Raw genomic sequence first — 15,918 nt, 5'->3', positions numbered from 1 at the left:
GGTCCAGATTCCAGTCTAACCAGGCTGCGTGACAGCAAGTCTGACCTCAACAAAAGAAGCCTAACCAATAAAAATGGAGACCACTCATTAACACGACCCTGGGACAGGTTTAACTCATCTGTGGCTGTCTATAAGAGATTTCAAATCTAGTTGAGTTGGTTAGAAATACAACATTCACCATTGCGTCACATGGCTGAAACAGAGACTCAGTTCAACTGTGACTTTTCTTTAAAGGCATTCCGTTAAATTAACCTACTTATTTTCAGATCACTTTTATCCCTCTAAAGTTATTACAACAAATATATTTAACAGTAACATGGTTTGCACCTAAACCAAGTTTTTTTTCTCCTGCCAACACAATAAATCCTATTATATCTATTTTTATTGTGTTGCCAACAATTGTTTATCCATTTGACATCACACTTTGTGTGTTTATTTGAGAGGGTGAAAAAAGTTTAGTGTTAATGGCGAAGTGTTTTGGTTGAGCATTCTTTGAGAATAACAGTCTAAGAAAAATAATAACAACAGTTTTTTAGGTTGTTGTCCACAAACTGATGTCTTTTATTATTACAAAAGTGCAACAAAAAAAAAACCCATATTGCATATAATTACTGTGTTCTCAAACTTATTCAAACAGTAATAAAATATACTTTATTTAAATTACCATAAAGATACTGGATGAAATTTAGACAAGACATCTCGCTCAGTAATTTGCGGCTGGAGTTTTTAGTGTTTATGTGTAACTCATGCAGGCAAAAACCTCCTGTCAAAAACGTAGTAAATTAAAAGATCTTAAAATGACTCTTGCTTTTGAATATAAGTAGTATTCATAAGCAGTGTCACCTGAAAGTGAATTAGGGTCTTTTTACTCAGTTCAGGTTTACACTATGCTTTAAGTGGCTCTAATTTAAGAGGGCGGAACAACATATTACATGGTCATCTTTCTTGTCTGGTCAAGATGACAGCAGTGCTGCATGCCAGAGAGCCTGTTGCGCTGCTTATTTATAGCTTAGGATTTAAAAAAAAGGTGATGTTCAGGCACAGAGGGACTATAAATTCTCTAATGGCATTCCCAGAGGAAGCAACATATTCTTCAAATGCAGGAAATCCCGGTTGCTATATAATAATTGATCTGATAGTAACCTGCTGTATGACATCAAAGAACATATCCCTGTGTCGCTTTGTTAACTTCAAATCCAAGCATTGCTCCATCAAAAATCAATAAATAAATAAAAAAGTCAGAAATATTTAAGAACATTTAGACAAATGTATTCTTGAGTGATGTAACATAACAGGTTCAAATGTCTAAACCAAGCTATCTTTGGGCTGCTCAGGTCTGGCTAAAACACGAGAATGACATTTTTATATTTCTATTTATTTATGTGAACTTATCGTACGAACCATTAGGCTAAACAGAACCAGTCTTTCCATGTCACCTGATGCTTTTAAAAACCGTAGTATAAATCCCCTCTTCTTATATAGTGCTGATGTAGTGCAAGATACCCCACCGGTTATTCTTCTGTGTCCATATAAGAGCTGGAATGTCTTCTCCTGGGATCTGGACTGAAGAATTATTGCGAGATCTGTGGAAAGATGACAGGAAAACCAAATAATTTGTGTAAAGCTATGACTTAATCTCTGTGTTGTTTACAGTTTGAGGCCAGAGGCTTGGGATGTTTCCAACAGTGTGACAAAAATTTCAACAAGGTTAAACTGAGATTGCAACACAGTTTCACCCCTTTAAGAACAAATTCAGATTTATTCTTAGCAGCTTTGTTTGTATTTGTTTTCATCTATTATTTAAATCAAACAGAAAAAAAAAAAATCAGTAGATGTCCGAACCATTTTGAAATTAACAGACGTCACTGTAATTTCCCAGTTTATTTTAACAGATCATCGTGTTACTGGAATTCTTTCTTTTGCTCTGATATATAAATAAATAATTAAAGAAAAAACATAAACAGCAGTAAAGTTTTGTAAACAATGTTTATGGGTCCTGAACAATTAACTAGAATTTATATTATTTTGTCTGACTGTGACATTGTTAACATGTCATAACAAAAAACAAACTGAAGACCAATCTACATCGTGAAAGACTGAGGAAGAGTGAACGAGTATTTTTCTTCACTGATATTACAGACCATCATGAAACGTTGTCTATTTGCCTGCAGGGACATGTTCCTCACAATTTTTCCTAAACTATCCATAATTTTTCTCTCACACTCACCTACCAACTTCAACTATTTGCATCCGTCTTCTGGTGATTTTGTCTTTCAAACAGGAGGATAACCACAGATGCATGTGTGCAGTGTTTAGTCTCAGTCAGAAATCTCCACGTTCCCAATCCATCTTCTTTATAATCGCACATTTTGAAACACAATTGGATTTTTATTACTGTGAAGAATAATTGAACATGTCGTTGGCCGTTCATAGTTGGTGTAATTAAAGACAGATGGGAATTACACTGGTTGGATTCTGAAAGTAATAAGCCCAGGCAATGTTGATTGGTTTGCAAAACTGTGTAAGGAATTGTCCTACTTAATATTTTATGTAGTGATATACACTGTATGACATTGCATTATTTCAGTGACGTTGACTGAATATATTACAGTATTATAAAAAATGGCAACCCCTTATCAGCTTTGCAGTATACTGTATAAGAGGTTGTTTCAGATTATTGAAACCTCAATTGGGATCTCAAGGCTTTTTTGATAGTTAAAGGGTTTGATTCTGACTTTTTTAGAGTGTTTCTCTCACTTTTCTATCTTTTCTTTACAGTTATTTTATGGATGGCAGAGTAAAGAAAGCAGAGGACTTCCTCAAAACCCGTCTGTTTGACACACTGACTGAACAGATGATGAAAGTCACCCAGGTACATACACATTTCCCCCAGCCCTGCTGTAAAATTCATGGTCACTTGTTTGTTAGCAGCAGGTTTGATGGTAGGACTTTAGTTCTTTCGAAATGCAGCTGCCAGAGTTTAAGAAAAATACGATCATATCTTCACTTCAGCTTCCCTCCATTGGCTCTCTCTGTGTCATTGGGTTGATTATAAAATATTGCTTTTGACTCTAAAAGCCCTGTGTTTTATGGCTCCAAGTTAAACCACTTATCTGCCTCTAAATCTTTTCTTACGGCTCACTCAGAGTTTTTCTTGAAATGTGATATTACTATGTTTATGAACACAATTTAAAAAAAAATGTTGTGATGGACTTTTTTAGAAGCCAAACACAGTAAACCTCAAAGATTGAATCCCTCCAAAGTAAGCATTTTGACCCTGACAAAATAAAATCAACATGAGAAAAAGCATCTCACAATAATAGCATTTTTATTCTTATAATATTTTTTATTTTTTTATTTTTCAACTTCAGCAAATGTATTTTATTTCCCAAGGATGGGAAACTTTTTGGTAATCTTACACCTTCCATCTGCTCTTCTTGACCTTCGCAACATAGTCAACATTTGGGTGGACTTGACAAGTTGTCATAAATGAACTTTTTTAAAGAACACCTACCAAGAAGCAAAACTTCCCCAAAGGAAAAGTTAAAATATGAATTAAATCTTACAGCAGTGGGATTCTGGGGGTTCTTCATCAGTTCTAAATCACTGTAAGATTTGACTTTGTGTATTTTTATGGGCAGGAAAATAAAATCTCCAAAAGCATATTTCTGAGTCTACTGGCATCTATAAGGATAAACTGGTGTATTCTGGAATTTTAGGCTAGATTTTTGTTTTGCTGAATTGTATAATTGTATTGTATTTATTCAAAGATTATGCCTGTTTTGTAAAAATGAATAGTATTAGTAAGAGTAATTTCATTTCTGTTCTCACTGACTGCAAGTATGATGAAAAGTTCTTCAAACTTTTTTGTTTCCATCACTCTTTGCAGTTGGTGAACACACACACTCCTGGTAAGAAGGTGTGGTTGGGTGGACTAGGACCAGCATGGACTGGCGGCATCAATAACCTGTCTGACACCTATGCTGCTGGCTTTCTGTAAGCACTGTAACCTGGCCTTCAACACCGTGTTTTCCATAGAGTAGATGAAACCACTCACATCAAAACAACTTTGTGAATTATAGGATTTTCTATTTTATATCCTAATTAATATCTCCATGTGTTTTTATTCGTTGCAGGTGGGTGAACACATTGGGCATGGCTGCCGTACAGGGGATAGATGTTGTGTTGCGTCACTCTTTTTTTGACTACGGATACACGCACCTGGTGGATCAGCATTTTAACCCGTTACCTGTAAGTCTTTCACTTTCTACTCAGCAAGAATCAGTGAGTACTTGTTCACGTTGATTTTTCATCAGAATCAAAAGGTTTTGACCTGAGAAGTCCTGTTGTTCTCTGTAACAGTTCTGTACTGGGCCCAGTCACTGTCTCAATGGCACCCCTTGCACTTTCCCGTGGGAGCTATTAGCTGAGATGAAAGGCGTTTAGTGGTGATGAGTAGGATAGAAGTGGGGGCGAAAAAGCCATGTAACATTAGCCCTTTGTCTGTAGCTCAGGACAATGTCACTGCTTCCCTCAACCCCCCATCACAACTGTGCACCTCTCTGTTCGGGACAGTCGGCCGGTGATAGATCCGTAATCTGAGACATGGATGCTCCGACATGTTAGTCAAATAGCCTGAAAAACTGTGCGGAATGGAACTGCCGAGTCCCAATTTCACATTCGGTCTCAGCAGTACTGAGAAGTTCCTGTAAAACTTGGGATATCTAAGTCAAATGTTTGACAAAAAGAATGCTGCTCTTTTTTGAATGCACCTCTGTGTTTTATTAATTTTACTGTGGAAAAAATTGAGTCATAAAAAGGTGATAAAAATGCTATCATGAGCCAAATACATAAAAACATTTATTAATAAAAGATTTGAACTAGGCTAAGGCAGCATTGATGCAAGCTCCAGAACATGTACAGTAAATCACTGTTCTCATCACAAATGCCGACTGAAAAAAAAAAAAAAACACTCACCAGATTTTTTTCTACTAAAGCAAATACTGGCAGGATCAGTGCATCTCTGTGCTTAGACCATTCAAACAAATGACTTTCATTAAATTTGACGATATATTTAAAAAAATTAAAACACATTTTTTATTTTCTCTTTAATGCGGCATAGGCCTTTCTTGTGTTCCTAACTACGTTAATGCTAAACAGTTGAGGTTACTTTTACTCACCTCTTTGTTTCCATTGATTTTCTGGGAATTGCTGTGTCCTTCTTGGTTCCCAGTGCCTCTAACATGGTTTGATGTCTGGAGGCAGCCTACCTGCTGAGAGAATTCACTGCAGGGCCAACCTGTCCTCAGTGTGTGAAATTTATGGCCTGGCCCTTGCCCCTATAGTCAAAGACCCCAGGCCACCTTAATGACTCTAGCACCTCACCCCCATCCACTTTTAGCCTTTCTCACCCCAGTCAACCTCCCTTTTCCTTTTTTGTTTGGCCTATAATCAGGTATATTGTGTTTCTTGTATATTTTTGTATATGTAGGACAGTCTAGGTAAATATGACTGGTATAATCCCTGAGTAAATGTACTGAGTTAAAATTCTTAACTGATTTCTAATCTTTTACTTACTACATATATTTTCTATGCACACTACATATCTAAAACTACAAAAAAGACAACATTTTTTGTGATGGTCAGCAGAAATATAATGAAAATATTTTTTAAAAAAATTGTATTTCTCTCCTTGGTCCCCAAATGTCTTTACAGTACTAGCTACAGAAAATGGGGAATATAATATTTTCAATATTTTTCTGAGCTGCTTATATCGACATCTAAATTTATGTTCACCAAACATCTAAATGCAGTCAGTGAAAGCAATCAAACCACGTCTTCATTCTTTTCTTAACTGTAATTGTTTCGATTACAGCATTACTTCATTACAGAATGAAGTTTTACACTGTTGTCATACTGTAGTAACTCTTCCTTTTTGGTTTCTATTTTTCACATTAAAAACAGGGTGATTAGATGGAGCAGTGATATGGCAGACAAGTTTATTTCTCATATGGAAACCGTCCACGAGCAAACCAAGTGATTATGTTTTTTTGCAGACATAAAGTATCATACAAAGACTTTTTCCTGGCAATGATTTTCTGTGCTAATTTTGTCCATTTGATGCAAAATCCACCCAAAGCCGTCTGAAGAGAGGGAATGTTCGCAAAGGTCGAATTTAATCAAAAACACTAAAATGCTAAGCTTCTCATATTCCTAGATATTTATACAGCCCTAAAGATATGACTAGACCTTGATTGGATGTATTAAACAGAAGACTAAATGTTAATTGTTATTCTATTTAACTTGAAGTCTTCTTTGCCTTTAACCATGCAGCTGATGTTTGTTTGGTCTCTGATTTATTGTTTAACTTTCGAGAATCCTTGACATGTCTCTGGTTTACTTTTGCTTGTCAGTCTTTCTCGTTTCTCCGTGCACATGTTCTTCTGATTGAGTGCAAATGCAGTGGACGTTACTCCAATGGTTGCTGTCTTTCTGCTCCTTCGTCTGTCTATCAAGATGAAAAGAGCCGGGGGCAGCAGAGACGGGGAGATCGTCATGCAGTCAGACAGGAAAATGGGCAGACAGTCAGACCGCTGACGATGTGGGACTTCAGCTGATATTTCACAAACATGTTCGGCATCATGTCCTCCTAATTTGCCTTTCTTATCTGGAACCTTAGTTTTAAATGTATAACTTTTTTTTCTTGTTCCTTATTTCCGCGTGTTAAAACATCAAAACAAAGAACAAGAGCAACACCTCTGCGGCCATTTTGCTCTTGACTCATAACCATTCTTTGTTCTATAATCACAGATTATAGCTCTGGATATACATTCATGCATCCATCCCTCTGCCTGTGGCCAGCACTATACGGTTCCATACTGTGCTCTGCTTCTTCGATGCCTTGGCAGCAAATTAAGTTAAAGCCTGCATGGAAAAAAAGAGAAGCCCTTAAATGTTGCCATATGCAGGATTGCATGGGAACTTCCTGAGGAACACATGTTGTTCTGGGTCTCTCAGAGAGGTGTTGCGTCTGTGTAGTCGAAAGAGTGAGACACACCACGGTAGACCTCTGTACAATGATAACCGAAGACAGCAATCCACTCTTCTGCATAATATTTTGTAAAACTGTCATATTTCAGACCTGTCAGTCTGAAACAAGACTGCAGTTGTTATATACAAAGTGGCAAGTTACATACGACAATTAGCTCCAACTAAACGTCAAGTGTCAAAGTGCTGACATATCTGACATATTTGTGGTAGATGTCTATTTTTTCCCCCTCCACCCCTCACTGGCTGGCTTCTTTGCTGGCACATCTTTAATCCACACAGTTTGTGAAATTTGATCTGCTTGTATAATCAATGGGACATTTCATGGCTGTATATACAATGCAATATTTCCTTCCAGGAGAAACCAGAGTACTTTATTGTTGTAAGACACAAGAGTCTCTTGAAATAAATGTCTTGCAGTGGTTAACTACGTCAAAGTTGGGGGGGGTTGTTTTTGTTTTGTTTTTTTTTGTTTTTTTACAGTGGTATTCTGTTGACAGTTGCATTAAAACTTTACTAAAAAACTGTCTTCTCACCTGTCTACTGGGTTTTTGTCTCTACCCTGTATTTCCTTCTGTAAGCTTTTTGTTGATACAATGAACCTTTACTGTCATTGAAGTAATCATACATGTTGTTTTTTATTTCAGGATTATTGGTTTTCTCTGGTGTTTAAGCATCTGGTTGGTCCAAGAGTCTTACAAGTGAGGGTGGCAGGTCTCCAGAGGAAACCACAACCAGGAAGAGTTATACGAGACAAGCTTCGTATCTACGCCCACTGCACCAGCTACTCCAAGTATGTGCTATGACTTTACTTCCTGGAACTACCTCATGTCTTTTCAAAGATACACCAGTCATTGTCTTTTTACATGATTTAGGAAAACACTTTTCATGTGAGACTGACACATATCCTATTTAGTGGTGTGTAGTAACATTTTGGGAATGTTTAGAAGAGCTGGATGAAAAGCAGACTTTCAATGTCCTATTCTCTCCTGTGAGCACCTGTGGCACAGCGTCTGGTGTAGAACAAAATCCCCAGCTGGCCTTTTTTTCAGCCTCTCATAAATAAGTCGACCGCAGACACCCGCTCATTCCCAGCTCAGAGCCCATAAAACTTAACGGGTATCACTTATCAGGAGTGTGGGTTCTATCTCCCTGGCGGCAAAGAGCTGCTGAAAGGTGCGCAAGGCCTTTATCTCATCTCGGATTGGCTGGAGGGGGGAATCAGAGGGGAAGGGGGAGGGACAATAAGGCGGTCTGTGCCGGGAGCAGATAAAGAGTGCCAACATGGTCTGTTCAAGGTTATCATTTAACCCAGACTAGCGGCTGTCAGCACCAGGCTAGACTTACTGCCTTACCCCGATGGGGCTCATTTACAGGTGGAGCATCTTTTTTGGAAAATAAAAGTGGGGCGCTGCACAGATAGATTGTGAATAAATGAGAAGGAGTTGCATTTGTGGGCTTGATGACAGGCACGCAAATACTTGAAATTGCTTTCAACACGTCAACTCCCTCAACCACCTCAGAAAACGACATGTGGCATTGCTCAGCTCGGCTGAATCCACCTATCAGCCGTGGAGCACTGCAGCTCACCCTGTTGAAGCCTGAGCCTCTTCAGTTGTCAAAATCTCTGCCACTTTGTGGCTTTAGTCAGTCCACAAGTGGATGAGCCATTGTAGTCCTTGTGGTTTGACTTCACTGTGTTAGACAGCAAAGACTACACATGTGCTGAGGCAGTCAGTGGTTTGAGAAGTCTTTACAGATTAGATATTTGACTTTCACCGCCCTTTTACCCCTTTTAGTGGTTTGCGATGCCAGTTTTTTTCTTCTTCTTCTTCTTACTTTGCAGAGGAGAGACTCAAACAGCATGAACATGTTTATGTTCCTGGTTTGGATCTTAGAACCTCATCTTTTGAAAGGCCCAAAAGGTCTTTATCTCTGCCTTCATCTCACCATCTGATCAGAGCCATGGTCCATGTTTCTCAAACACAGGGCTCCGAATGTTTAACACAGAGCCAGACACACACCGTTCCCATCAACAACAGAACACTACTTTATTTCTATTGGTAGATGTGTAGCAGCAGATATTCAGGGCCGCTGAAATAAAAGACTTGCACTGTGTCCAAACTCTTACCAGACACTTCCGCTGCATAAGATATGTGAGATTTTCTCGATGGTGAGTGCTAGAAGTGTCACTCTGTCTGTTTAGCTGAAGCACAGCCTTGACCACCAAAGCTGACATGTGGTTTTCACTACAGCGATGTTGTCTTTGTCCTCATATCTTGGTCCTTATTAGATTTTATCATGTTTGTCTTTTCTGTCTCTCTTAATTATTTACCTTTTGCCCTGCGTCCATATCAACTCGTGCCCCAAATGTAAAGAAAACAAGCTTCTGTCAGTGCAACTCTTGAGACGGTGTCCATCATGTCGACACCACACATCACATCAGACTTTACTTTCACTGACACCTGTGATTATTGGATGTTAACTGCACCAATTGCTTTTGATAGGATGATAAAAGCTTTGAAAATTCAACGTGGTTCAGTGTCATTCATACTAAATACAGACGATAAAGAACAACGAGGCATGTCCATCGTGAACATACTTTATCTCTATTATTTCTCTGTGGGCCGTTTGATCTTGATTGGATCAAGGAGTAGTGATTTGATTCTTTTACTATATGTAATAAAAATATCAAAGGCTCTCTTCTCTTTGTAGTCATCTTTAATTATAGAGAATTTTATTCAACATGGCAATGTAATATATAATGAATCCCCATTAACAGATGTGGTAGGAATTCATTTCTTTCCTCCTGTCGTGATCATCCTTTCTGAAGCTAATATTCTCTATGGTTCCAGTCACAACTACGTCAGAGGCTCCATAACAATCTACATCATCAATCTGCACCGGTCCCGGAAGAAAATCAAGCTGGCAGGAACGTTACGGAACAAAACGGTCCATCAGTACCTGCTGCAACCGTACGGCACTGAAGGACTCAGGGCCAGGTTAGTACCACTGGACTTGGACACTAGATGCCAAATCCACATTCTGTTATAGTATGAAGTATATATTATGGTCAATATATAGTAAAATTAATAATGAAGTATATGAAACACTTTAGGTTGCAATAAGAAAAATCATTAGAAAGAGTACTTTATGTTTACATTGATACTAACCATGTTAAAAAATCCCTGTGTGCTTCACGTCTTGGTAGTTTTTCACTGTAAAACAATAAAAGCTGTTGAACCACCACAATAAATACACACTTACTACACACACTTTTACACAGTAGCTTCACCATGAATTCCTCCAAGTAAAGTAATATAATTGGTATAACATTTTACCTATTATAGTTTGCAACTGTTATGACCACAGCTGTAATGGAACTAGCAAATGTAGCCATTAAAACCTTAACCAAACTTAATTTTGTGGAAAACCAGTCTCACTGCTGCATGACTTGCTCCTCTGACTCAGACTTAAGCACAAAATCCTGGTATAACATAGCCGTGTGTGTGTCTGTGAGTGTGTTTCCTGTGGCTTCATCTTCGTGTTATACGATACCAACCCACAGCTTAAATGGCTCAGTTATGATCCTTCAATAGCAGTGTGATGATGGAGGAAGTTTTTTGGTCTTAAAACAGGATTTAATGGCAATTAATGGAAGCGTTAGCTAACGATGGGCCTTCTGCAGACCTCCACTGCTTCCTGCTGCCACACGCACTGCATGGGCACTTTTATGAAAACTCTACTAACACCAGATGTCTATAAATTTCTCTTTGTAGTATTTTTTTTTTTAAATATGGGACAAGTTTTCAGGTTCATCCATGCTGACTGAATGTTTTGGTAATGCACTTTGATTCATAGATTTTATTTATTGAGCTGATCTTTATTTGTTTTTTATTGAATTTCAGGTTCACATAACAATCCTACCTACTGGCCTTAATCCTAATAATGTGGTTCACTTTACAGTGTGACCGCGCAATAAAATTGTTACCAGTAACAACAGCTCTTTGAAAAGTTTGAAAGGTGTATTGTAACAGTGACACTAGAGTACAGAGTGCAATATGAATTTCAGTACACATTGAAGCATTTTTGTCTGCTAAATGCATACATGTGTTTATTTGTTGATAAATAAGTTTTGATTTGGCTTTAAAATTTGTATTTTAATTTATTTTATTGCTTCAAACAGAAATTGTATATATATTGTATATATTGTATATAAGTTTTTTTTTTTAGAGCTACTGTAAAAATATGTCAGGCTGTTTAATTTGATGTATCTGTATATTAGATATTGAATCTGAATTTTAGGAATAGAAATAAAAACTTTTTGCTAAAATAAAATTTAATATAAACAAGCAATGAAAAAAAGTAGATATAGAAACTGTTAAAATAAAATCTCAGGTTTAAAATACGTGCAGTTGTGACGTTGCACAGTAGCAACAGCAGCACCCCCCAGTGTACGACACTGAAATCTAACCGTTACACAATAACTTTAAATGGTCTCTGTTTTTGTTTTTTCCTTTAAAATGGGTTCCTAAAAAAACTATTAGAAGTACATTGTACAAGTGTAGGATTAAGCAACATCTAGTGGTGGAGATGCATGTTGTCAAATATCTGTCATCTTCTAATCGCAGGTGAGTGTACAGTCATTAAAGTATTCTTCTTCTTATCATTATTATTATTTGTAGTATAGTATAGTATAGTATAGTACAGTATATTATAGCATAGCATAGCATAGTAGTACATTAATAATTTATTAAACATATTTTACTCTGTGACTGTCCTTATGTCCAGATACGTCCAGCTGAATGGGGAGAAGCTGGTCATGTCGGACAATGAGACCTTCCCAGAGTTGAAGCCTAAGACTCTGAGGGCTGGACGGACCATAGCTATGCCTCCCACATCCATAGGCTTTTACGTGATCAAGAACATTAATGCATACGCCTGTCGAAGATAACACGCAGCCTTCAGCTCTGAGACTGAGTCTCAGTGAAGCTACAGAAACCACAAGCCTTCAAGATCACTTCTCCAGGTAAACAGAGGAACACAGCCTGTGCTTTAACCAATTATTTCATTAATAAGGTTTCCATCAACCAACACATGCAAAAACTAGAACAACTGAGTTAAAGTAAGCCCATCTGGTCCATCATTTTCCTGTCAGAGAACTGCCCAAGCCCCCCGTCCTGGGCTGCACTGAACGCTTTTCCTGTTGTTTTCATGAACAGTTCCTCAGCTTCAATACTTGTACTAACGGTATTGTTTTTTCTATTCCTATGTTATCATCGCCCTCCCAGTAACAAAATTAAAAATAATCATACTCACTATTTGAGTTCATTAAGTTATACATTTTTTTCTAACGTTTTTGAAGGTTTGTCTTACAAGTATGAAAAGGCATGAGAGATGGATTTGTTCTGGTGTTTTGTTTTTAATCATAGAAAGGTCGGACCAACAGAGAATAATGTTTGTGTGTGTGCGTGTGTGTGTGTATGGTTAATCTCACCATGTCTATATGTGTTTTTTTATCGATAAAGCTACTGACATGTCTGTCCAGTCTGTTTGATTTGCCGCTGAGAGAAAGTCTTTTTTTTCCCTTTCTTGCCAGTTTCATCCTTTAATGTTCAGATTAGCAGGGACAGACTGTGATGCCGCAGCTGATGATTTTTTTGTTATTTTTATTGTCATTCATCATCTGTCTTAAAATCAATCCCACTTTTTTTCAGGTTTATTTTTTGTATGTATATCACCACCGATATGATCTCATTTTTCGTAATCCTCATATGCTGCTAGTCTTTTTTTTAAATATACATTATATATGTTCTATGTCATTTTGTACATTTTTGTACATTTGTCTTATTATCTGATGATGTATTGTACATAACAAAAAGTATAATGAAATTGAGCTTTTCAGCTTGATATGTTTACTTCCTTTCATTATAGTGACTTTATTTATAAGAGTTTTTGTGCTAATATTTCTTTTATATAAATATTTTTGCTAAGAATACACCTGCCCCAACACTGACACAGTTAGTGCTGTGGTGGGGAAATGACAGAGACGGACAGAAAGGATTAAACGGTTTATAGAACTTTCTTTTGTCCACAATTCATTTCATCAGGTGTTATTCAATATTATATTTTAAAATGTTTAACTTAAACCAAGCCCTAAAGACTTACTTAATAACTGTATGTCATACATATATGTCTGTTTTCTTAAGTTGGTTAGCTGTCTAAATTGAAACAAAAGCTAATGTGTCGTTTTAATTTTTTTTCATCAGGCAAATTGTTTAATGAAACGAAGTTCCGCACCAATTGTAGTCGCCATCGTTTCATCCTTTTCATTATGATGCCAAGTTACATTATTATCAAATGTCACTTCTCATAGTGATGAGTCTTGACCCAGGCTGACCTTTTGAGTGATGCTCCTTTTATACTCAGCCTGTATTACTGAACCTGGTATCATTTACATGTTTCAGGGATTTATTTCTAAATGATAAATAGAATTAAGTTTGCAAGTGAAAACACACAAAAAAAATCTTTGTTTTTTCCATAAAATTAAAGTTCAAATGAGTTTTTATTTCATTTTAGGAGAGTGCACCAACTTGTCTGGAAATGGGTTTTGTAAATGAGGACAATACAAGCTGGAAAAGGTTCAGTGCTGAAACCTATTAAATGTAATGGTTCTTTTTTTCCCTCTGAATGTTTAATAGTTTTATTTTAGAGATGTTTATATTTGTTTTGGAGAGTGATATTTTAATATGTGAATGTGTGGATATATATTATTTTGTTTATAAAAAGATTACATTGATAATAAACTCCAACAAATGCCGAAGAACTTGGACGTTTCTCAAGGAAAAGTTTTAAAAAGTGACATTTAACTCAGTAAGAATTGGCCTGGAAATGTACTGTATTGCATAACAGGAGATAGTTTGGAAATAACTGCGAGAGCAATAGGCTCATAAAAAGACAGTCATGCAGCCAAACTGCCGCGCTCAAGATATGACATCGATGTGACGCACATTGTCACAAGAAGTCAGAATGGAAACAGACACATAAAAGATGATTTATACGAAAATAAATTCCTGACTACACAGAGAGGGTCTATAAATAAACAATGTCATATTCTAGCAACATTGCTAAACAAAGGTAGTGAAGTATTAAAGCTCCCCTCACTGGTGCCTTCACTCACTCTCTCTCATAGACACAAACTGTAGCCAGAGCAGAGTCTTTGTAGTGGGAAAGAAACTGTCCTGTCTCTGCATGAGGGACTTTCTGATGGGAAACATCAAGCCAGGATGGGTTCAAACTACAAACCTCAGATTTGGCCCCAGACAGACTAAACCTGGGCCAGATCTGGCTCAGTGTCTGCTCATGCATCTGCTCGGTAGGATCATGTAGGGGAATGACAGACTGTTAAGATTCTCCGTGCCCTGATAGTGATCATGCATTTGCCGTTTGAAAACTTTTGGTCTGAGCATTGTTTGTGAGAACTGTACCGCACTGATGTTTCTATAGAAGGCAGTTCGGCAGGGAGCTGCACTGATGTTTCATGACTGTAAGTCATTAACACTGGCGGCCCTTCAAGAGCGTTGATCTAAAGCATGTACCTTTAATTATAGTTTTGTTTTAAGTTCCATTCATGGAAAATGGGCTTTTGCTTTTACGTAAGTCACAGAAATGTGGTCTCAGGAATGAACTTCTTCTTTCACATGTGGTTCATTTTAAACAGGTCGACGCTGCTGACATGTGAGAATCAAACCAGACTCGTTAACACCTGTTGCACAGAATCACTATCAAGGCCATGCTGTGCGTAAGGTTGTGTATATACAGCACTCACATTTGGATCAATAAGCAGACATGCCTTATTTACAATGCACATGAAAACATTAAAGACATGTTTGAGGCACACAGCCATGCAGTCAACCAGGCTGCACTTTCTCAAGAAAATTGCTTGAAGTCAGTCGTCGGTGACCAGCGCACGTTGAGCACACATACTCCTCAGTGGACATTCTGACATTCAAAGCCGGGTTTTATCATAAAGCTAAACTCTAATGACAACAGTTTGAAGTCACTTCCTTCGATGAAATTGAATTTTCTATCATTTAGGAGAACCCGACCTGTCTGGACCCGTCTGCGTGACAGTGTCTGCCTAGAGACCTAACAGTCAACCAGACCTGTTTATACTCTGACTCTGGGGAGACGTCCAACGTCCCCATGTCATTTCAACTGTTTACTGTGTATATACTGGAGTCGGCCTAAATAAGACATTCATGAATACTGGCTCCAAAGGAAACTCATGGACCTGATTAAACTTTGGCCCGAGATGTAAAACTCCTGGCATTTAAAATGTTTTTTGACCCATTTAAAGGTTAATAAAAAAAATAAATGTTTATCCTAAATGGGGATACTTTGAAGACTGAGCACAAGCTGTATGGAATATTGGTAAACAAATACATGTAGACTCTTTGAAATAGTTCAGTTTATGATTATATATGAGCCATTTGTTGTTTACTACGATGTTTGTTTGTGTGTCCACTTTGTGTGATACATGATACATTATCATACACATTCAGCAGCAGTTTCCACTTCTGGCCTTTACAGTAGGTAATTCATCTGACTATGTGATTTTTTTTCCATAATATTATTGGGTAACTTGCATTGAAAACATTGTTTTGTGGTCTGTTCCCTTCACCTCCTCAGCATACTGTAGAGCGGTGAGCTACAACGTCCTTGGTGGATGCTCCTTTTATACACCTTAACACAGACCAGAAGCTCCAGAGGTACCACAGTTCTTTTCTTTTCTTTTGTGAACTTTTCCTTTTCCTTTTTTGGAGTACTTTTCATGGGTGAACTTTTCCTTTTTTGGAGTACTTTTCATGT

At 37.5% G+C, this 15,918-nt stretch overlaps 1 protein-coding gene across 1 annotated transcript in view; it reads left to right on the top strand.

The window, feature by feature from the left end:
* hpse2 (heparanase 2) overlaps window positions 1-15,351 on the top strand; it is a 44,048-nt gene extending 28,697 nt beyond the window's left edge. Inside the window, exons 7-12 of the mRNA XM_008321873.3 lie at window positions 2,779-2,872; window positions 3,890-3,996; window positions 4,137-4,251; window positions 7,695-7,840; window positions 9,903-10,049; window positions 11,839-15,351. Coding sequence (XP_008320095.1) covers window positions 2,779-2,872; window positions 3,890-3,996; window positions 4,137-4,251; window positions 7,695-7,840; window positions 9,903-10,049; window positions 11,839-12,001 — 772 coding nt within the window. The 3' untranslated portion in view covers window positions 12,002-15,351. The remainder of the gene's footprint in view (window positions 1-2,778; window positions 2,873-3,889; window positions 3,997-4,136; window positions 4,252-7,694; window positions 7,841-9,902; window positions 10,050-11,838) is intronic.
* The last annotated feature ends 567 nt before the right edge of the window (window positions 15,352-15,918 follow it).

This window comes from Cynoglossus semilaevis, chromosome 12 (assembly GCF_000523025.1).
Source record: "Cynoglossus semilaevis isolate Cse_v1.0 chromosome 12, Cse_v1.0, whole genome shotgun sequence".
Classification (NCBI taxonomy): Eukaryota; Metazoa; Chordata; class Actinopteri; order Pleuronectiformes; family Cynoglossidae; genus Cynoglossus; species Cynoglossus semilaevis.
This window is presented reverse-complemented; position numbering and strand designations above follow the sequence as displayed.